Source organism: Cyrtonyx montezumae, unplaced genomic scaffold (assembly GCF_038088225.1).
Source record: "Cyrtonyx montezumae isolate F1298 unplaced genomic scaffold, pur_monq_1.0 scaffold_0, whole genome shotgun sequence".
Lineage (NCBI taxonomy): Eukaryota > Metazoa > Chordata > Aves > Galliformes > Odontophoridae > Cyrtonyx > Cyrtonyx montezumae.
The window spans coordinates 4,541,835-4,565,759 of NW_027071824.1; the positions used below are offsets into that span (position 1 = coordinate 4,541,835).

Genomic DNA, 23,925 nt, shown 5'->3' on the forward strand with positions numbered 1-23,925 from the left:
ATACGCCGTGGTTACTGCCGGCGGGGAGATGCCCCGAGTTGGCACGCCGTAGGTGGCAGCAGGAAGCGGCCGCCGTAGCCATGAGACAGCGTTTGACTCACTGCTGCGTGGCAGCGGATTTCAGACCGACTCGATCCTCCCGGGTGCCGCTTCCTAACGGCCGCCCGCTCCGCGACCCCCTCGGGGTCAGAGCCCCGCGGCAGCCATGCGTGTGCGCGGCGGCTGCGCCGCCCGGTCCCGCAGCGCCGGGCTCCCGGGGGCCGGGCAGGTGCGCGCTGCGTCTGCCCGCCGCCCCCCGCGCAGGTAGGGCAGAGCCGCGCGCGCGTGTGCCTGCGCGCGTCCGCGGGGCCGCCCGCCTGCGTGCCGCCGAGCCGCAGCGGCGGAGGGGCCCCGGGGGGCGGCGCGGGGCCGCTGACGGAGCCGCGGGGAGCGGAGGCGGCGGCGGGGGCGCCCCGCGGAGCCGGCGCGCAGCCCCGGGCAGCGGCGAGGCGGCGGCGCGGAGCGGCTCTCTCGTTGCAGGCGGCGGCGGCGGCGGCGCCCCGGATGCCCGCGGCGGGCAGAAGATGTGTCATGGCAAGCAGGCGAGCGGCGGCGGTGCCCTCCCGGCGGCGAGGCGGCGGGCGCTGGCCGCCGCGCTCTGGCTGCGGCTGGCGCTGAGCCTCGGCCCGGGGCCGGCGGCGGGCGGTGAGTGAGCGGCGGCGGCCCCCCGCTCTGCCCGGCAGCCGGGCTGAGCGAGCCCCGGCCCCGGGGATGGGGGGAACGAGGAGCGGGGAAACTTCCTCCCTGTGCGGCCCCGAGGGGAGCGGGGAATCCCCCCCCCCCCCCCCCGCTCCGGGTCACCCCGCGTGCGCCCACCGGGAGGAGGCAGCCTCAGCCGGGTCCCCGCTGGGGAGTGGAGCCGCGCGTGAGTACGGCGCGGTCTTAATACGGTTTAGCACGATGATTTGAAATAGCCTTCCCCCAGCCCCGCTCGGACATCCCTCTGATCGCTCTCGGTGCCGGTCCCCAAGCGGAAACGTGGGGTGGGAGAAGGTGATTTGGGTCTAAAAAGGAACGCTTGGAACGTCCTTCAGCGCTCTCCTCCTGGAGGAAGGACCGAGTCGCAGTTGGCCTTTTTCATTTTAATTACATTTTTACTCTATCGTTTTAAACTGTTGAGCCTCTGAGATATTTTGAGCAGGTACGTTTAATTACAAAATTGCTTGTAACTGATTCCATAATTAGACTTGGATTGCGGGAAAAGTCTTGAAGTAAACTGCTTTGCTGCAAAACGAACTTAGCTGTGATAACGAGAGCAGCTTCCCATTTCCACTCCGGCATGGTGATATATTTTTGTACTGGGGGAATAAGCCAGCTCATGATTGAATCGCGTCGCTAATGATAGGCAGGGTTTGATACAAAAATTGCACGGGCTTTTTGTCGTGCCAGAGAGTCATGCCAAAATACTTCGAGTGCCTGAGCCCCAGCAGCTCCATCCTGAAGCATTTTCTGCCACTGCCCCTGTGGGTATGCCCCTGAATGCCCCAGAATGTAACTGCCAAAATACGGCTGGTGAGGACCTCGGGAAGTCGCTCTATCCATCCTCCTCCTGATGCGATTCGGTCGTAATTTTCTCTCAGGACTGTAATGCCATTTTCCAGTAGAAATACCATGACTGCAAATGTGATTCCAGCTAAACAAGCTTTTAAACTGTTGCAGTCTCTGAGAATCCCTCTTTAGAAATCGGTGGCATTTTCTGCTCCTGCGTTTCCCGTGGTTTCCCGGCCAGCTCGCCTTTCAGCGTGGTGATGCCATTCTCGTGCATTCCTCGCAGTTGCAGTTGGGTGAGCTCCTGTTTTTCCCTGACTTGCTTTTTATGGCTTCATTCATAAAACAGAGAGTGGCCCAAGGACCCCGTTCTCCCCAGAGCCGTGCGCATACCGCAGTTTGCTTGTCAGCATTTAGTTGGCTGAGCAGTGCAAGAGGTTCCTCAAGATGCAGTTTATGTCTCCCTTGGATGTAGTAGTTTTCATCACAGCCTGCTATAAATTCTTCTGTGCTGCTGATTGTTATTAACGCTGCTGCCGTTCACCTTGGGGATATGGCTGATTCTGTATCCAATTACATTTGTAAGGCATTTTAGCATCTTTCGAGGCAAAAATCTTGCCCAGAATCTAGGGAAAGTTTATACACTGAATACTTGTGCATGGCTGAAATAACCAGTCAGAAAGATTCATTACTTCTCCTAAGTTATTACTGCTGTTATTTTGCAGTGGGGTTGTACTGGGAAGTTATGCACAATGTAAATACCTGTAAGTGCACAGATCTTTCATGTGGTAGAATATATGATGGCCAGTGATTTTTCACCCTGAATCATCTGAGTGGTAAAAGAATGACTTTAGTAATTAGAACAGAGAACTGCACATTAGGATTCCTCCTGTTTTAGGCTCTGTTCTACCTGTGAGCGAGCTCGCTTTGCTCACACAGCTCCCTGTGAAGGCTCAGCTCTGGCTCCTTGATCTGTGACCCAGAGTTTGAGAACTTCCAAGTATGCGCTGTCACCAAGCAAAACTCTAGCTTCTTTGGACCTTTGCATCTGTTGTTTCTTCAGGACTTGTGTTCACTGGGTTTGTGGTATCTAGATGGAAGGCTCACGGAACGACTGACTGCTTTGGAAAATGTAACTCCAATCTCTTTATATCTTCTCATTATCTCTTAAATAAGGATAATCATACTTCCCTGAGAGATTTGAAAAGAGCTGCAATGACATTTAATGAAAATACTATGGAGGTGTTTCAAAAGAATTTGTTTCAAAAGCTTTAGGAAAACAGCATTGACAATATGCTAAAATAAAAAGCATCTTGCATATTAATAATGCAAATGAATGGTTTGGATTTCTTTTCCTATAAATCCATCCACTGTTTACGTTTGGATCCCAGTTATAGCTTCCTCCCTTCTTTATCTGATAGGAGAATTTGGCTCCTGTAACAACGCTGTCATGACTTACATGACACTGTCTATTTTCTGTCTGACTAAGCCCTATTGATTGTCGCGTTCTACCATTTCACCCCAAATCAATACTACTTATGACTCTTTTTTTCTCTTGTCAATAACCCTACAGAGAATAACTGTGTTTATTACTTTCTGACTTTCTCCAAGAGGATCTAGCAGAAAATTTGCTGTAGAAGTGAACTCAGATGAACAAACCTTTCAGGTGTCAATACACTTGATTCCTCCCAGATGTATTTAAGTTTGCTGACACCGAGGATAAAGTAAATCTCATACTCCGGCTTGTGGCTTTCATCTCATCATCTTTGTTTATCTTGCTTTTTGCCATAATTCTATAGTGAAGGAAAAAAGAAAGAAAAGAAGAAAGTAGGAACAGGTTGAGAGGGCTAGTAACTGTAGACTTTATTTTTGTAGATTGGTGCTGTCCTGCAGCACCGTTCCCCTGTGGGGCCCATGGGATGATCAGGGCTGCATCGCCCAAGGGGCTACACCTCCATTGGCATGTAGCAGACCATGGGCTGTCACTGGGCCTTGTCTCAGGGCATGATAGTTCCCTTCTGGGCAGATGCTTGTTTGATCTCATTCTTAAAGCATCTCTGCCTCTCTTTGAAGCACTCTCCAGGGTACCCTTGCTGCCATTATGAAGAAATTAGGAAGAAGTTCTTAATTCAGGGGTCAGTGAGACACTGGCACTACTGCTCAGAGAGCTCCAGGATGGGGCCCTGGGCAGCCTGAGCTGGGGGGGGGTGGTGCAGCCCACAGCTGGGGGTTGGAACTGGGTGATCTTTATGGTGTCCTCCAACCCAAGCCATTCTGTGATTATGTGAGGCCACTGTTTTTTATCCAGCTTCTGGTTCCCTGTAGCTCCCATTCCTAGGTTCATAGGTTCATAAGGTTGGAAAGGACCTACAAGATCATCTAGTCCAACCATCCTCCTATCTTTATCCCTACCCAACTACTAAATCAAATCCCTAATCCTGCAGGGATGCATCTTGTTTCCATCCTAGACTGCTGCTTTTTGGGTGTCATAATCCACTTGCTGAGTTCCCCTGGATGTGTGCTCTGCAGGCAGCATCCCTTCACATCACTGTGTGCTTTTAAGATGGAAGCACGTGGCATCATGCAGGGTGGCAAATAAAGCCAGTGTGTTGCATAGCCTTTAAACATTACATTGAATTCTGGTGATATAGTGCAGACTAGTGTGTTGTTTCGTTTTGTTTTTTTTTTTTTCCCAGACCAAAGCTGAATTTTGATAGCTTTGAGGTTTTTATGCTTTGCCTTGAAGCCTTGGTTATGCTTGTTTTTGGATGTAGTGGCTACTGTAACCAGATCTGTTAGCTTTCTAAGAGCATTATACTTGTTTCCTTGCGATAAGACACATTTTCTGTGTGAGAGTGATACAGACCCGCACTAGAGCTGACTTTTTGTCTACATGCAATTGCTTTCAGCAAGAGAAAGCAGCCAAAGATTCCTGTAACTGCTTTACATAAACTTTTGACATTATTTATATAAACTGTTTTCTGAAAAGTCAGAATGTTTCCTGATAAACTCTAGAAGTCGGTAATTAATGCGTTTTCCTCACTCCCTTTCAGTGTCTGCATCACCTGTCAAGCAAAATAGACATTTTAGCCTGGAATTGTCTGCACATTTTGCAAAACCACCAGACAGGTTGCAGTGTTGGTCTTAACCTCCAGCTCACTGGAGGCTCTGGATATTTTGCAAGGAGCAGATTTCTCACGTTCTCATGCAGTCTCAATTCTGGTCCTAGACCTGCCCCATGCAGCTCCCCATTCCTTCTTTGAGACTGAAGTTGACATTTCAGTTCCATTTTATGTCCATTTTGTATTCAAGTGGCAAGGCTACTGACATCCATGGATGAGAGCTCATCATCTGTTGTAGTGGTACATCCTCCCACCTGCAGCCCTGCAAGATGTGGGTATTAACACCCTGCAGTATGGAGGTATATCCCTGATTTACCCTGGGATTTGAAGACCGAAGTTAGCTTCTCCATTTGCTTTCTTGCTTCTAGAATTGCAATCTGCATTATGATCTCTGTATTATGGATGATTACAGCTTTAGAAAAATGAGTTATTTACTCTCCGTTTGATTTTCTCATCTATGAAGTAGATAAGTGATTTATTTCACAGACATGTTATGAGATGGTTGAAGAACCACACAAAGAAAATGTAGCAGTGAGAAATATGAATTTTGACTAAGTATAAACTGAAGTTTACCATAGTGAATGGTTCTTTAACACTTTTCATTTTTTGTCACGTTGATTATTAATTAAATAGTTTTATGAATATATGAAGATTAGGAAGAAGTTATCTTTGTTGTTGTTATATAGGCTCTTTTGGATTTATTTATTTTTATACAGTATGAATCATATACTTCAGTTTTTATCCAAGTACCTACTTCTGTTTGAAATGATTTCTTGAGGAAGTATATTTTTCTTAAAAAGTAGAAAGCACTGCACTTGTGCTATGCATTTCTATGAAGTTTTAGGCATGAAAAAGATAATCAATCATTGCCCAAGTTCATATTTGCTATATGTGAGTGCCAATATGAAAGAAAAACTGAGCTGCATCAAGTGGTTAACATAAATTGGTCAGAAAATGAGCTTGAGGGATTAAGTGGTGTAGTGTGTACAATTTGATTCATCAAGTGTAAAAATTAGCTTTGCTTATCCATTAAGGGGGCTGAAGGTATACGTATCTTACCAAATTCAGCAATTCAACTGTAAAGCAAACATCTCCTCACGTGGCTTTTTCCTCTCAGCCACTTTCTTTGGCTTGGCACAAGCAGAGCATAATGGAGTAAATTCCAAGTGATATATCTACTAGTTTTCATAGCAGAGCCGTGCATCTTAGCAATTGTCAACATTCACATTTGCACCTTCTGACTGTCTTACACTCTCAGCATCTGGGTTGTCTGTGGGATTTGCCCAAACTGAGGTGCTCTTTTCTCTATGTATTGAGGCCAGTGGAAGGGCTTGATGCCATCTGCATGTCCTGAGCACCTGCTGGCACAACTCGTGCCTTCATGCTCCCCGTGGGTAGCCCTTGACTCACACAGCCTTTTAGCTGCTCAGATCAACTTCCATACTGTGTGGTGCCTATATTGGGTTGATCTTCTGCTCACTGGAAAGATTCAGTGACTTAAAGACACGTTTCACTTAAGAAACAAATCCTTCTATAGACTGAAAAGAGATCCTCTGGATCTTACTTTAGCACTTTCTTCTGTAAATAGAACTTGGGGAAATTATTAATCCACATTTGTATGGCACAGCCTTTATAGTAGGAATTTTTGGTTGTGACTCTTCTAACTGAAATTGCTTGTAAACTGCTACTTAAGCAAATCACAGAGGCTTTTTTTCCAGTGTTGGTTTATTTGCCTCATTCCTTTATGTCTGAGTTAGCATTTTTCCAGAGACAAGACATTTTTCCAGACCCTGAAAGAATCTCCTCCTGAATAATAATTTAAAAAAAAATAATAAAAAATTGTAAGTTAGGGTCAAGCACTGAAAAACGGTATCATGCAGTTTCTCATAGTGAAAAGCACACATTAATTGAATGCTATTTCTGCCTTGCTGGATCATGTGGTTCATGATGATAGTTTAGGTGGAAGGACATTAGAAAAGCATTATGTGTGCTTTTAAAGATAGTTGTACCATACTTCTGCTGTTAGAGAGGAGAAGAGCACTGCATGGCCACAAAACTCTGTTTGCTTGTGAAAACATGAGTTATAATGTAGAGTACATAGAAGGATAAAGTAGATACAGTGACTGATTCCTTGCTGACTGCAGTGAGGAATCTCTGACTGCAGGTGGTGAAGTTGTGTGAAATGTGGGAATGAGAAGCATGCCAGGGACAAGGGTGCAACAGAACTTCATGTGAAGTTCAATTCTGTACTCAGTAAAAATGTACAAAATCTTTAAAAATGTTGGGTGTGCTTGGAAACTGAAAAGAGGAGACAAGGCTTACAATGGACTGAAGAAGAAAATAGGTTAGGTTGCTAAGGATTAGATTGTTTGAAAGTTGGGTTATCAAGGGGATTGTGAGATGGTGTCCTAAAAATACACCTTTGTAGACTGACAAAGAAAAAAAGCAGAATACAATACAGCCAATCCAGAGAATTGCTGTTGTGCTGGACTCTCAGTCCTGGAGAACAAACTAAAAAGAAGAGGTTAAAAGTACAAAGCCTTCAGATCTTTTTTGGTAATGTGGAATGCCAACACACATAGTTGTTGATCTGCCAGAAGACTGAAGAACACCACACAGGTTCAAGGAAAAAGCCCCTGTACATGCTGGGAGAGAGGAGAAGATGCCCAGAAGTAGAAGCCTGTAATGTAGGTGTTCTGTTCTCACTTCTGTCATTAGCATTTGTGAATGCACACAGTTTTAAAAAAAAAAAAAGGCACTAAAAAGTCATTTCTGTGTTTCTGGAGGTAATAGAGTTACAGAAATAGTACTGGAAAAGACCTCAGAAGTACTTGAGGCTCATCCTTCAGCCCCTGGATAGGACTCTTGCATGTATGTCAGTGAAGTAACTCAAGATTTTCTGTTGGAAACTCTACAGTTTCCTTGATTATCTCTTCCAGTGCCTCACTTTCTTAATCACCAAGAGGATTTTTCTGATACCACCTTTTTTCTGATACCCTCTGCTGGCATACTGCATCTCTGGCTGTCCTGAGTGCTGCTTCCCTTGATCAGGACTGGAAGAGCCCTGACTGCCCTTACTCAGTCAAGTGTCTCTGAAAAACTAGCTGTTAGTTAACAGTCTGAGAGCTAAGGCTTAGTTTGTACCCTGTGTTCATATATTGCTGCTGATGCAGAAAGAGCTGACATGGTTCAATCTAGATCAGATATCTTACCAGCAGCCACCAAAAAGGTCAGGTTTACCTTCCTAGTTTGGAAGGAGTTAAGGGCTTTCTGGAGGAACAACTGGTAAGAATCAGGAATAAATCTGGGAGCCTCCTATAAACAATGACTGTTTATGTAGTCTGTTTGTTATCTTTGTGGGTATTAGACCAATTATTTTACGTGATCACAATGTTATGGTTATGGTTATGGTTAACACATAACACAGTTATGGTTAACCCTGCACTAAATTGTGCCAGAGTGAATTTGCATTTTACTTCTGTAGGCTTGTGTGAATTTGTATGTACTGACTGGACAATGGTGGTAGATGAGATCCACACAAAAGCAAGTCAGTGGTTTAAGACTTCCATCTGTATTTGCAAATAAACAATTTTAATGAGAGGTTTAAGGATCAGCTACTTACAGCTGACCTGCATCAGTGCCTGAGTTCCTTGTCCCAGTAAATGGGGAACTGGTGGTGGCTATCCAGGAAGATTGCATCCTTCAGCACTCTGGGAGGCACAGGTGGGTGGAGAATATTAGATGATGTGTTGGAAATCATGTCTTTCTTAGGCTGAAAGATAAATCTGAGCCATTTAAAACAACACTCAGAGCTGAATTAATAAGAAAAGACCGTGATGATGTGGGGATTGAAACTGAGAAGACTTCTTGCTTGAGGAAATTGGATCTTTTAGCTGTAAGAACTTCACAGCGAGGAGTATGTCTTTCATCTGTTTCTAATGCCGTGTATAAGCCTACGTGCTATTACTGTGTTTGTGTAGTAATGATTTGTATTCTGAAAATCATGGGTACTTGTGAGGCAGAGACATTTTTCTGTATCACCCTACTTAGACAAACAGTTGACATTTTTAGAGATATCTTCTACACATCATTTTACTCAGAGAAAACACAAATGATCCACTTAGAATTCAAAATAAATAATAAATAATTTGGTCTTTTGTAAATTGGACTTGTAAAATAGCTTGATTGCAATTACTAGCTTAGCAGCAGTCTTGAAGGAATTAAAATAAAATGGTGCTCTTATGAGTAGTGATAAAAATTATGGTATTCCACTGTAGTGTGGCCTTCTGACGGCATTCAGATCCTATCCCAGTGTAGTACCCACAGTTTAAAACTCTTCCTTGCTCTGTATGATTCACATTCCAAGGAGTGAGGTCTTTTCAGGCCTCTTCTCTTTTTGAAGAATCGTTGCTCAGATGGCAGAGACCATCTTTCAGTTGCAGCAGAGACATTCCCTGCTCATAGCCTGTTGTTTATCTGCTACAGATGCCCTCATCCAGCATGTGTATCTTGGAGACCAGTACAAGAGGGATGCTCTCTAGTACTTATTTTGTCAAGACCAAGGTGATTTGTAGAGGCTTGGATACCTAAGTCCGAAGTGAAAATCCCAGTGCAAGTGTTCACCAACCAAGATAAGCATATGTGAAGCCCAGCCCCATTATACTGATTAACTTCTCGAAATGGGGTCATCATGGGACACACCAGTCTGCAAGCTGGCTGTAAAATGTGTAGTGGAAGCAATCGCAGGAAGGGGCACGCAGGCTCATGGGATGACCTTGTTGTAGAAGAGGGGCACGTAATTGTCTTTATATACAGCCATGCATTAATGCATTTGAGTGTGCCCACATTAATCTTATGTGCAGATGGCTAGGTAGATGCATGCATATATGTTGGAGATGAATAAGAATCTTAAAAAATAATAAAAATCAACAAACCAAACAAACCCAAACCCAGCAAAGAAACTGTAAAAACATATAATACTCTCATGGACAGTTATTTTGGGATTTTTATGCTGCTTCTTACAACACGGTTTCTTTTCACGCTGCAGAATGGATGACTGTTGCCTTTAATGCTTCCCTTTAGGAGAAATGATGATATTGGATTCATGTGAGGGATGAAAAGCAGAATACCGTTGAGCCTCTTTAGATTCTATTTCATTTTTTATTTCATATATATACAGTATCGGTAAAGAGGAGGACTTCATTCCTCAAATATATTCCATTTTAAAAATAAATCCATCAAATAAATTACATTCGTTGTGAGGTGATGGACTTTGTCAAAACCAGGATGAAAAGTGTCTTTTTGCAGTGGCCTTGATGTCTTGGGAGGCGTCTTTCTTGCATGCAACTAAAAGGCAAATTTCTCAGCTCTGGTTCTGCATGTGTAGAAGTTTTCTTTTTTTTTTTCCAACCGAGAAGACCTCTTCAACCTCCAGAGTCTTCAAAAGCCTGTCCTTAGATCAAGTAGGTCTGTGCAGTTCAGAAAGCTAGTATGTCTGCTAGGGCAAGTTTATCACTTGAAGGGAATCTTACTTGATAAAACAGGGTGAAAAATTATATGTAAAAGTTTTGTTTTGTTTTTTAGAATGTCAGCATTATAAGATTATAAAAATATAAGGGAGTGTTCATGTATAGGAGCTCAGAATTATGTCAGCAAAAAAGATTTCACTGCAGTGCATTAGTACCTCAGGTAAATGATTCATTTCATTCGCCTTCCTGGCTTGTCTGAAACTGATTTGAAAATGCAGACTTTCAGAGGAGACTGTTTGTATGATCTGAAGTCTGATAATTATTTCTTCCAAGAAAACAGTGTGAGAGCCTCAAGTTGCAACTATGTATTCACCTTGACACTTGAGGTTTAAGGTCAATTTTTGACATAGTTGAATGGGTTTAATTCTTTGGCTGTTTTAATAGAGAAAAAAGTCCTTTGATACTGTATACACAGATATAGTTAGAGGAAAATCTCTGTATGGTGATTTTTACTTTTTTTTCCCTTGTCTCTGCAGTCAGGTGATTCTGTTATCATAAAATCTACAGAACTAAAGCAGCACGAGGAGCTGCAGCAGTTTCAGGAGCCAACAAGAATGGCAGCATACTGAGGTTATTAACATGATGCTGCTATTCGCTACCTTGGAAATAACATTTGCTGTTTCTTCCTGATCTGAACTTCTGTGGAAATAGGATGATATGGAGGTTTTCCTATTTATCTTGTTTCTATTTCTTCTGTGAATTTCTGTTTCCCTCAGAAGCAGTCCTTCAGGCTCTGATCAGCCAGCATCACTGCTAGTACCCACAAGGGATCTTTGGCTCTTTGATTTTGTCCCTTACACTTGGCAGTTGAAGGAGTGGGGGATGACTTGAGGTTGTATGAGGTGAAGAGATCTGACTTTATGAAATTTTTCTAATTGTCCAGATGTGGCTTAGAAGCATCTGTCTGATGTAGATGGGCAGTTCTGCCAGCCCAACTAAGCGGTTCAGGTACTCCACTCTCTGGTGTGCTCCTTGGGAGGCTGTCTGTCTTGGCAACACATTGGGTCTGTGTTCATGCTCCCATCTGATAAATTCTTTCTGTTGCTGGGCAGGTGGGTGAAATCTACCCATCTGTTCTCTATGTTGCTTGATTTCATTCTCTCTGAGTGGACCTAACTGTGAAATGACCTCAAGCAGGGAGGAGGATGTTGACTTCTACTTCATCCAGCTCTTTGTATATACTGGTAAAAGGGATGCCTTAAAATCTGGCACTTCCTGTTTGTCCAGATATCTCCCAGCACTGGGGTCAAGAATTCTTTCAGGTACTCCCCCCCAAGGCTTCTTCATTATGCTCAACTGAAGAAGCAGGCTTCAGAAATTCTGTAGTACCTTCTCTACTATTTTTATAGGCTTGCAGCATCTGAAGGCCACTCACTCTTGTCCTTTTCCCATACAGCCTTGTCAGTCCGGAGTTATTTCTTCCCTTGACCCATTTTCAGAAGTACTTACCTGAAAATAAAATGAACATTTGGATGGGTGCCTTTTTTGGAGATTCACTTGGAAGTTATGAGGCACTTTAAAAGTGTTTAATATGGTTCTTTTGTATCTTGGCTCCCATGCAGCCTTCTACAGATCATCTGATCTGTCTGTCTAGATCAGCCTACAATCATTTTACTTGCTCTCTAATGAAAAAAAAAAAAAGGCTATCTGTAGTAAATGGGGGAAAAGAGAGATCAAGGGTGTAGCTTCCCTTTCTTTCCCAGTGGTATTAGTAATTTCAGTCTTGACTACCGTATTGGATTTGACTGTGTTAATTTTGTTTATTTCAGAAGTACATATTGAATTTTGAAACCTTGGAGCCCATGTACTGTGTGGTGATGTTCTTACTATCATTTCATGTGTGGCAGGAAGAGAATCATTCTGTACATATAAGCCTAATGACCCGAATTTGTGAAGCTAAACAGCAACATTGCTGCTGGCATGACTCACTATTATTTTTAGCTCTGAAGGGAAGGCAGCAGAGCAAAGGTTCATCTTTCCATACCAGTGTGTCTTTTGTTGAACAGTCTGGTCTTACTGAGAGGTTTAACTTTGGGTTTCTGTTTTCAGTCAGATTTGTGCGAGGTGCTACACATCTCTTTGGTTACTTTTCTTAGCAGCCTCATTCCTTGAGTTCTTCTGTGGCAGGGGTCTTTGCTTAGTGTTCCTAGGAATGGATGCTTGGAGACTTGAACTGTTGCTGGAAGCAGTCAAAGTAGAAAAGGTAGCTGATTTTATTGCATGTGGAGGAGAACTCAAATCCTGAGCTGCTCTGAGGTATAGGGCAGACTGGTGAGGTGCTGCTGCTTTTTGGATACATGCTAATAGGATGACCAAAGCAAAAAGCTTCATTCAGATTACATGAGCTTTAGGTCTTAGATAGGAGCTCATTGTGGCTATGCAGCATATTTGATAAGGAGATTACTGCATGCACGTACATGAAAGTGAAGAAAAGATTTACTTTCCTTTTAAATCACAGTGGGAAGTGGCACATACAGAAACCTCTTCGTGGTGACAAAGTAAAATAAAAAATAAAAAGCAATAAAAAAACATCTTAACAATTTTTAAATCTAATTTGAATGATTTCTTAAGAAAGACCCACAGTGATGAATGTCTGTTGAGTGATACTCAAATGTTCTCCATAAGCAAGCCTCATTCTGCTACATATGGGAGACTTATCTGAGCCAAAGAGGGCTCTGATAAAGGATGGAGAATATGGAATACAGGGGAAGAATGTGCCTTGCATTATCAGAGGACTGCAAACTTAGATAAAACAAGACACAGACATTTTGTCAAAGAAGTAGGGTATGTAAGTTTAAAGCTTGCTCTAGGCAGTTTTTACTCAGCCAGCACTTAGAGCAGCTGATAACCCAGAGTGGCACTGACCTTGGCAGATGCACAAGGGTAAGCTTTGCATGGGGATGAATTATTTCTTGATCAGTTGCTCAGATATGAGTGGTACCACCTGGCTTTCCTTCAGTATTGATTATGGATGTTTTATCCCAAAGCAAACACATTGATTACAGATACTGGTATCAGATTCGGTCTCTGTGTATATCTGAGCTCTTCTGTCTCCATTCTGTGATATCCTGGGGCATGGTGATGCTGCTAAGCTTACACTGCGCTTCAATCTCCTTTGTTGTTTTTTTTTTTACTCATTCCTCTTCAAAGCTGCAGTGCATAGAATAGGAAGCATGGTTTTGCTTAGTAACTACCATCAGGCTCTTTTGTCTGAGTATTGTTGGCTTTTTGTTTGTTGCATTCGTGCCTGGAGGATGTCTCGTGACCTTTGCTTGTGGACATGCAATTGCAATTGCAGAGAGAGTTTTCAGGTATTGTAAGTGGCTGCTTCAAGGTTGTCAGTGTTTAGAGACACAGTGGAGGCAAGTTAGCCACAACTACACTATTTTTAATCCTTCTTCTGTGTGCTGAATCACTGCACCTCTTGCTAAATATGTCAGGGTCTGTGGGTGTTGAATGCTGCTGGGATGCAAATCCTTTTTCTTGTCAGGAACTATCCAGGCTCAGAAAATAAAGTGCCACAATGAAACAGAGCTCATTTGTACCCTCCCCATGCAAACTGCAGCATTTTCTAGTTGCTGAACAGGGCAACTCTAGAGTCACACAGTAATCCAAGCCCATGTCTGGAGGGTCATCAGCTGTGATCCAGTGGGCAGAGCCTGCTGTCAACGCCAAAAGCCCCACAGACGTTCTCATTTTAGGCTTAATATGTGAAAACTAAGATGCCTGAGGAAGAAAAAAAAAAAGTATGTTATTATCTGATACTTCAGGGAATCTGACAGCTGAAGTGTCCCTTTTACATCTTTTATTGGGTGACTTGCTGGGGTCAGAGGTATGTTTGTACATGCTGCCTTGCCCACCTGCTCTCCTTGCTTTCTCTGATCATCTGAGCAGTCAGGAAGGCAAAGCTCAGAGGACTTCTGCTCTCTCTGCTCGTCAGAGAAAAGAAATAGTGTCAGCTGCAATTCTTGACTTGGACACAAAAACCTGAGCTGGCAGGAAAAAGCAGATAGCATTACTGATGCGTAAGGCTGGTTGCAGAAAGACTCCTGGATTTTAATAGTGGTCATTGAGTTAGGGTCAGACAGTAAAGATTTTGGACAGCTGCATTTTTCGCTTGCTTGTTTCTGTGTTAGACATTTGCATAGAGGATGTAATACTGTGATGAGAAATGGCCTCATTTATAGGATTTTCTTTAACAGCATGGCCTATAAGGCACTATCACATTGTGAGATTCAAGTTCCTTGTGAGCTCAATCTCTGTTGACAGCTCATAATTGATTTCCTTTTGCAGATAGGGACAGGTTTCCTTACTGTACCTCAACCTGTCTTCTGATGACTTGCCCACAGAACTAACCACTGACAAACCAAAATGTTAGTATGGATGAGGGCTCGCACATATGCATTTACACATATGTGAACTCCCACTGCTCACTCAATTTCTTGAGCAGAAAATATACATGATTATCTTGCTCTTTATACATGTGTAATACAGAATGCAAAGTTATGCAGCCAGAAATAGGAGCTGGAGTTTGAGAAGTTCACTTGTAATAAAATCCAAAATGAATATCAAATTGGTGTATATTTAAAAGAAGGCTGAGTGCCACTGGGATACGTATGTGCATCCATCCCTTCAGCAGGTCACCACTTGTTAGCTCCAAACCTACAGCTGCTTTCCTCTGAATGCTTTCTTTTTCTGTACTATCATGGGATACCTATCTGTCCCATAGCCCCAAGTCTCTGACAACAGTTACCAGTAATTATTGTCAATTTTGAATGGAAAGCCAGGACCAAATGGGCCAAGAGTCTGAGCTGCTCTCCTGTCCCTGATAGTTTTATGCTGACAGCCAGTTGTCACACAGGACTGCTGTTGAGGCCCCTCCTATGTACTTTCTGAATGTAAAGACTGCAAAAGTTATGCTTTTGGCTGCATCAAAAGCAAAATGTCACAATTGAGTAAACAGAAGAACTCAATTTTCAGTTCTTTCTTTTGGGTATATACTTCCAGCTACATGATACTGGCATTGGAAATATTTTAAAATATATAATCTAGTACATTATTCAGGTTTCTTTGCCTCAGTGCCAATTTTAGTAATTGTAGAAGACTGATGCCTAACATGAGAAAAATTTCTTCTGCCGTACGTCACATTGCAATTTATAAAACTGAGCAGAGGAGACTCTTGGTCTCTCTGAAAGCTACACCATGTTTGCTGTTTCTTTGGAAACTGATGACTTGGGTTTGTTTTAGGTCCCAGAGTTTCTCCCAGAAGCATTAATTTTCCCATTCAATGTAAAATGTTTGCCTAAGGCTGAGCCCTAACAGATGAGGTGGCATCCTGTGATCATCAAATCATTAAGGTTGGAAAAGACTTCTCAGATCATCTAGTCCAATTATCCACCTACCAAATGTTATTAACATAAAAAGAAGTGCTGGAGACCACAGGTTTAACCAAAGGACTTCATTTTCACAGACGATCTCCCTAAGTTTCTAGTAAACATAGATTAAATCTGTGATTTCACGCCATCTTAGAAAACTGGATCTGACCCCAGAACAACTTACAGCACCATTAGTGGGGATTGACTTCTGGCCACTGTACTGAATAATCTTCGCCAACTTATCATCCGTTCGTCGATCTGCAAAGACAGGAAATATTAATTACAGAATATTCTGACAGCTCTGGATTTGTAACACAGATGAATGGGGCCCATTATATTTACAAAACTGATGTTGATCAGAGTAGCACTTCTGAACCATTCGCCTCTGAATAAGAGTATTAGACAAAAAGCGTGCATTTTAGAAATATGTTCAGTACAAATTTGCATGAAAATAGTACTGCTGGTGTATTATAAAGTGCTACATAAATAATCGACTTCTAAACAGACTCCAAATATCTATTTGTGCAACACAGCAGTTATAAAAAATTAGTTCGTGTTTTAAGACTGACAGTAGCTTACTGTGTTTAGTATCTTTGGTGTGTATGGCAGAATGCTTTTTCCTTAACAACATATTTAAAAAAAAAAAACAACAAACCAAAAGCAAAGTAAATGCCATGACACATACTGTGCACACACACTGTGTTTAAAGTTCAACTTCCATAATGAGTCAACTACAACTAGAGAATTACTTAATATGACAGTTTGTCAGTAAATGTTCTCCTATGCCTGTATATTTTACAAGTTATTTATCAATAGATAATGCCATATGTGCTACAAGGTGGGTGAACCAAGGCAAAAAGCTTTCTAAATAGATGAATATACATGGCTCTACCTCTTGTTAGGTCATTAATGGATCATGCCCCAGATGTTGAGTTTAACAGCCAAACTGCTGTTGTTTAGTAGTTGGTTAAATAGTGTTGCTCCAGGTTTAGGCTTGTGGGGTTTCTGTGCAACATACTTGTGAAATGGAGTGAAATATTGTATTCTACCTGCTTATTCTTCAGTTCTTCTTACCAATGTATACTCAAGTGTTTGCTGGAGGCAGTGACTTCTTAAAACAAGAAACTGTGTTTATTTAAGCATGGATCTTCTAACCACTCCACCAGAGCAAGTGACAGTTCCTAAGTGATTATGAATGATGAACACCTCTCAGCAGATGTCTCTGAAATGTTTCTGTGCAGCTGGGATGACTAGGACACAGTGGTGAGAGTCCCACTTACATCCCACCTGCACTGTGTGTTTCTTTCAAGGGTGGAGGCCTGTGATTTCTTATTTGGAATGTGAAAGAGCAAGTAACTGAAATAGTTGTAACAAAATTGTACTTTTATTCAGTTTTGAGATTATTTGAGATTATTTTTAATGATTTATTTGCGTTGCCAGACTGGAAGGCTCCTTAGGCAAAAGATATTACATACAACGTGTTGAAAATGATAATCTCATCCTTTGAGTGTGTATCTATTGTAGGCTGAAGAAAGCAATGGAGCTGGTCTTCTTCCAGAATTTCCTTAATGTCCTGTATTTTATACAACAGTTTGGTCTTACAAACAACTGATCAGACATTCAATTCCTTTCTGTTATATTTTTTTACACTTGAAAGTTCTGCCTAGTCTGGCAGAACTTCTGGAGTTCAGAAGATATTAATGCTAATGGTTAGTTAGATACCTGAAACAAGGCACATAGTTCTTTAGAAACATCCTCAAAAGTTGAGATTCAAGCAATTCTTAAAGACTAACCCTTTCTTCTAAATCTTCTGGAGGTGGAGCTAATCACAGTCAGATTTTGCTCTTGGAGGGAACTGCAGAACTAATGTGAACTATGCACATCTTTCTAATCTGTAAACAACATGTACACTATTAGAGCTGAATATGCAAAAGAAAAGTGAAAAAAAGCTATATGCCTGACAATATAAATCTACCCTTTCTTCTGCAGTGCATTAAAAAAGAGTGCAACATGGTAATATTTTTTTCTTGTGCATTTTCTCATGAGAAAATCACTACGGAGAAACCTAGACCACGACATGAGTTTTCCATTTTGTTTTGATAACAATAATTTTTGAGATCACAACCATATCGTATATGTGTGGGATCTGTGAGTTGAAGTTGCCACCTGCATCTGAAGGTAGCCAATTCTTTAAAATATTTACCTTTTCAAAGGCTGACTGATCCTTTGGCTGGAGCTGGGAATCAAGAGAGCTCACTAAGAGTTTCATCTGTGTTTTGGACTTACGGTTGTATGAAGTAGAGAATCTGTTTTCTTTCATAGCAGAAATAGAATCTCCTGGCGTTCACTGGGAGTTAATCTTCTCATGTACAGCGGAGACTTGAGTCCTACCAAGCTATCTTTACCAGAGAGACCAGTTATCTCTTCTGATAGTATATGAATGTCTGAGAGGAATCAATACTTCATAGTCAGTTGTAAAAAATTCCACTGCCTGTCCTGCTCTAAAGTGCTACTTGTGCATCCACACCCAAGTCCAAGGTTAGGCAGGCACACGTTTTAAAGGAGATCATTTTCAGACAGAAGCTTACAGATCAGCTTGGGATTGACTGATTAAAGCAGCTCTGCAGAGCAGGACCATGAGAATTGTCAGTACTGGAACATGTTGCTCAGCAAGGTTGTGGCTGTCCATTTGTGGAGATACTCAAAACCTGACTGAACATAGTCTTGACCAACTCACTGTAGCTTACTCTGATTGAGCTGGAGCAATGGACAAGATGATCAGAAGGTCTTTTCCAATCTGTATGGTCCTGTTATTCTGTCATATGGCACAAATCAACAGAAAAGGCTTCCTTATCTGACCTGTCTTTCATCTTGGTCAAAGAAAAAAGACTCTCGATCCATTATATAGATTTTATGTAGTTGTGGGGATTGTTCTGTAGAGATTGTAAGAGACCTCTGGAGATCACCTGGTCTTAACCCCCTGCTATAGCAGTTCCCCACAGCAGGTCTCACAGGTAGGCATCCAGGTGGGTTTTAACTGTCTCCAGAGAAGGAGACTCCACAGCCTCTCTGGGCAGCCTGTTCCAATGCTCCATCACCCTCACAGTGAAGTAGTTTTTCTTTGTGTTTGGATGGGACTTCCTATGTGCCATTTTGTGCACATTGCATTATAATGCACCCCAGGATTCTATTGGCCTTCTTGGCCACACGGGTACACTGCTGGGTCCTGGGGACTGTGATGTGCAGCTCATGTCCAAAGGATATGGTCTCAAGGGAAGATGGATGTGAAGTGCAGTGTGTTTCTAATAAAAAGAAGCAACTGAAGATCTAAGGCCTGCTATTTACATTTTTCAGGTGTATACAACAGGATTTGTATGTATAGTCCACATGTGGACATTTTTGCTCATACTCAAAAACCTGAATGATGCCAGCCTGAAAATATCTCCTAGGAAATACTTATTTTTGGCAGCATGTAATCTACCTTTCCTTCCCTTTTTCATATAACTTTATTCCAGAACAAATATGTAGTGCTTGATCAAGGTGAATCAATTTAGCAATGCTTTCAGTGCAGAGTTAAAGGTCTATAGTGCAATGTAAGGGAGTGACTGTTAGAAAATAAAAAGCTATGGCAATGTTAGTATGGCCTGATGCTGTGGTCTGTTTTTACTCTTATCGTCACTGTTATTGGTATTATGACTGATATAGGTGTTTTTAACATAGCCTGGCTACTATCCTCAGGAATGGTTTGTTGCATTATTTTCTTTATGAAACACAATGTGACTGCATGCTGTCTTGGTGTACACAGGACCAAACTGTTAGGGCACAGCTCACGTTCTTCAGTGTCCTTGTGTTGTTGCTTTTGTAATAGAAACAGATGGCTTAGCAGGAGTGTTTCTGGCTTTGGTAAAACAAAGATGCAGAAGGTCATATCAACTGGCTTTTATTGGAATATGCTGGCTATTATAGTTAATTGTCTCACAGTCAGTCCTAGACGTACATCCCCATTACACATGTAGGATCAAAAGTCTTTCAAGTGCAGAAAACGTAACAGGGAAATGGAGTAGATGGTTTTAAGAATTAAAATGCAACATCACCAATTTCATAGACATATATACATTTTTGAGACATTTTTGCTTATTTCTGATTCTGAACACCAAGCAACCATGTTTTGATTGTATAGCAATAAAATGACTGCTCTGTTGGCGGCATCTCATGGTTGCTTACATAAAAGCCATGATGGCCTTGAGACCTTGAGTCTGGACAGAGAGATAAAGAAACAGTTATATTTTAAGCTTCTGATTCAGTGACCTTAGTTCAACAGTGATAAAAGATTTCTGCTATCTAAATAGGTATTAAAGGACCTCACAAATGTGAAATGGATTTTTCATTTGCTCAGGTGCCTGCATCAGGCTTGCTGTCCTCATGACCTTTCCCAGAGCCAGCAGAGATGCCAACTCTGCACTATGTTTGGCTGTAGAAGTTAGCTATGTGGAGCTGGGGAGGTGCTGAGCCCGTGGAAGAAATCTGTCCCCCTCACTAAGCATACTGATATTTTCATTTCTAGCACTTTATATTCATGTAAAAAGGAAAATTCTATTTATGCTTTTTAGACCATATTAACTTATGTTTGTTTACTGTATTTTGGCCTTTAGGTATGTGACTAGGAGTAGGCTATTGTATGTTGAGCATATGATTGCTGAAACTAGGAAAAATAAATGCTAAGAAAAGGTCTGCAAAGTGACTTTATCTTATTTTCTTCTTTATTGCTGTTGCATTAGATTGATCTACAGTGTCTTCTTTGTTCTGGCATGTATTTATTCATCTTTTAATTTTCTGCATAAAACTTAAATAGTTACACACTTATTTTTATAAATATTGAAAGAGGAAAGAGATCAGTAAAGATAGAAGTGCAAAGAGGGAAAGAAGGGCTTTTGGAAATACATTTCTACTTTGGTTAGATTTTGCTTCTGGTTCTAAAATCTTTCCAAACTTTAAACTCCAGAAACCTTGTTAGGTTGTATTCACGATCAGTCGAATCTTTGTCCAGCCTGCCATTACATGAGTATTTTTTAGTTCATAACTGTAGTAAGAACAATAAAACAGAGTTCATGAGGAGGGCCTTTCATGCCTGTGAGATGGTTCATTTTTAATAATGATCTTAATTGCTCCAACAAAATGTATTTCTTTTCCCTGCAAATATTGCCTTGGTGCATACTGAAGGCAATCACAGCTTCAACAATATTACTGCTGCTCTGAAAGTCACAGCTGAATGTGTCAGTGGGAGTAAAAGTAAAAGGTGCAATAGAAATGTTATGAATTATTATTAAGATACATGAAAAACCTCCACAGGGAGGAATTGGAACATCTTGGGAGACAGTCTGCAGTCAGTGAGCTGGGAGAGCTGGAGGTAGCATGTTAATAGAAATGTTGTTTGTCAAAATCACCATGACATCAACATTTATATCAAGTGCTGTGTGCTAGGGCTGGTTATGTAACGATGATTATATTAGGTGTGATGAGCAGCTGTGTAGATGAGAGGGGCTGTGATGTGTTAAGGAAGCTGGAGTTGTTGGCACCTGTAGCTAAAGCTGCCTCATTAGGAATCCTTGTTTTCAGTGCCCGGTAACATGACGACTGTTCGGATGAAATTTTCCATGCTTGGTTTCTCTCTGCCTTCATAGCTTAGGATTCTAGGAAATGTTAGAACAAGATTTACAAAATACATAATTGTGCCCAATTAAGTTACTTTTCACAGTAAGTAATTTGAAGTGTTCCTGCGTTATCAGTTTTTGGTGCAGGAACATAATTTGTCCAGGTGTGAGGCTTGAGTACTACAGGTGTGTTTTATTGGCAGATAAGTCTGCCAAGATTTGATCAAACACCAGTGTTCATTGTATCAGCGTTTGCAGATACTTAATACTTGGCTTTTTGCCCAGAGGATTGTTGGTCAGAACTGAGCTACACGAAGGAAAACATCAGTTTGCTTTCTTAAAGTAAATGACATGCTGGAAGAGGTTGAAAGGACATTGGATTGCACGGACCCTTAGGTTACAAAAACCTAAAGTCAGCATTGCTCATCTCGCCATTCTTTCAGCCTTTTTATGTCTAAGCCCATTATTGACACTTGTGTTCTTTCTCAGAGCAATCACCTATTTTAACCCAGGTTGTCTATGCAGAGCTACTTCAGATATGGGAAAGAAAAATGATAACACAAATGATCAGTGTTACAGTAGGATATTTACCTGGAATGTGGGAAAGAACTGAAGTCCCCTAGCATACAAGAGAAGCATCTTGAGAGAGTATGGTAAGTACCACACGTCATCTAGCAAAACAGTCTGGTATTTGCTTGACAACATTTTCCATCTTTAGTAGGAAGAGAAAAGAAAACATCCCAGTTCCACCCTAAGTAAGCTAAAACCCAAGTTCTTGTGATTGTGAAGTAAAGCCCCTCTGGCAAGATTTCTTGGTTAGAAGGGTGATAGTTAAGAATAATGACATTCAAAGTCTTTATATGGCAAGGATCTTCTGAAAAACAGCATAAGCAATTCAGAAGTAGTTCAGAGACTAGAACAAGTGATGAATATTTCAATAAATGTACTGTGGAAGTTACCAGACACAAACACACTATATCCTCTTTCATCCTCTAAGCAATATGTGCTTTAAGGCAGATTTCTTCTGAAGAGCCGTGGAAGAACTAGGGTATAAAACACAGATGCTTCTTCGTAGTAGTGTACTTTTAATATTTCATATTTTTAATGACATTTTGAAGGTCAGCTGTCGAGGGAACTTGAGGGAGATTGTGCAATATGTTGAGAGGTCTGAGAAAGCTCCACTCTGTTCTTTGAAGAACTCTGCTTTCATCCATCTGCTTGGCAAGGCAGTCGTGATGCATATGAAAACTGTATACATACACTGCATGCATAGGAAACAAGCTTTATGTTTTCTTCTGCAAAATCTGCTAAAAGGTTTGTAGCTAGATATTGAAAAATGGATAGTGTTTTTACTACCTCAGTGTATTTCTGTACTAATATCCGGTGGTAAAAAGCTGGCTCACTTGAGCAATCTGCATTGCTTCTAGCTACTCACCAAGATGAAAGAGTTACTGCATTTTTAGATGAGGCAACTGTTAATCAAAGGTGCTCCTATCACAGTCTTGTTCTTGTCCTTTCTTTGCATACTTTCCATGAAGTATGAAAAAGTGAGCAAGTTATACTATAAATTTCATCTTTTTACAAAACCTTTCACTGAAATAGAATTTAGTCTTGAGGCAAGACTGCTGCTTCTTAGAACTCAATTTCTCAACTATAATTATTTTTGTTAATTTCTCTGTCACTTCCAATAGCTCTTTATTATTTATAAAGTTATCAGAGGCTCCCTCTGGTGGTTACATTAACTTAAATAGGTCTGGCATTCCAAAACTACAGAAGCAATAATATAAGCTTTACTTTTAAAATATTTCATTCACCACTGCTATTGAGCAGTACTTTCACATAGGAACAGAACATGAGATCTACAGTTTGAAAACATAGCCTCTTTTTGACTTTTTTAAAAATATGATGTTATGTCACCTGGTGTGGAAAACTTGGTAAGCTTTGACTTTACTTAAAAAATATATATATATATTAGTGTAATGCGCAGACATTTTTTGAAGTAATGATGTTGTTTTCAAAAATACATCTCTCAGTTCCCATTAGCTTCATCTGTTGTATTTTTTCCCCCCAAGCTTTCAGAGCATATGTAAAATAATTCAACAGCTCAATTCTGTTGTTTGTTAGGAATCCATCTGGCAAATAGTCTTGATGAAAGAAGTTAAACCTAATGTATTTCATCTCCTGAGTGAAGAGCTTGCATAGTCTGTTGTCACAGCTGAGCTTGGGAAGCTCCGGTTTGGCTCTGGGGGCACCAGCTATAAGGGGATTTCAGGGACCCCGTGGTGATATGAGAGGCAGGCCTGGCACCTTTGCCGTGTGCCAAAGCAGGGGCTGGTTTTAAGCAGTGCCATTGCTGTCTGTACTTGTGTTGTCCATCTGTTTTGTTTTTTTTTTTTTGTAGGCCATGAATAGATACTCAGAAGGTTTTAGTTTATACTCCTCTGGGTCTTCACAGTCTGCTGCTCCATGATAAGAGAGGTAATGGCCTCAAGTTGCACCAGGGAAGATTCAGGTTGGATGTTAGGAGAAATCTCTTCTCCAAAGGAGTGGTGAGGCACTGGCTCAGGTTACCCAGGAGGTGATAGAGTCACTGTCCCCAGAGATGTTTGAACTGTGGAGATGCGGTGCTGAGGTACATGGTTAGTGGGCAATATTGGTGGTAGGTGGATGGTTGGGATAGATGATCTTTGAGGTCTTTTCCTACCTTGGTAATACTGTGATC

At 41.5% G+C, this 23,925-nt stretch overlaps 1 protein-coding gene across 1 annotated transcript in view; it reads left to right on the forward strand.

Moving 5' to 3' along the window:
* The first annotated feature begins 80 nt into the window (after positions 1-80).
* SUSD4 (sushi domain containing 4) overlaps positions 81-23,925 on the forward strand; it is a 69,253-nt gene continuing 45,408 nt past the window's right edge. The window contains exon 1 of the mRNA XM_065732745.1: positions 81-684. Within this exon, the coding sequence (XP_065588817.1) occupies positions 81-684 (604 nt within the window). The remainder of the gene's footprint in view (positions 685-23,925) is intronic.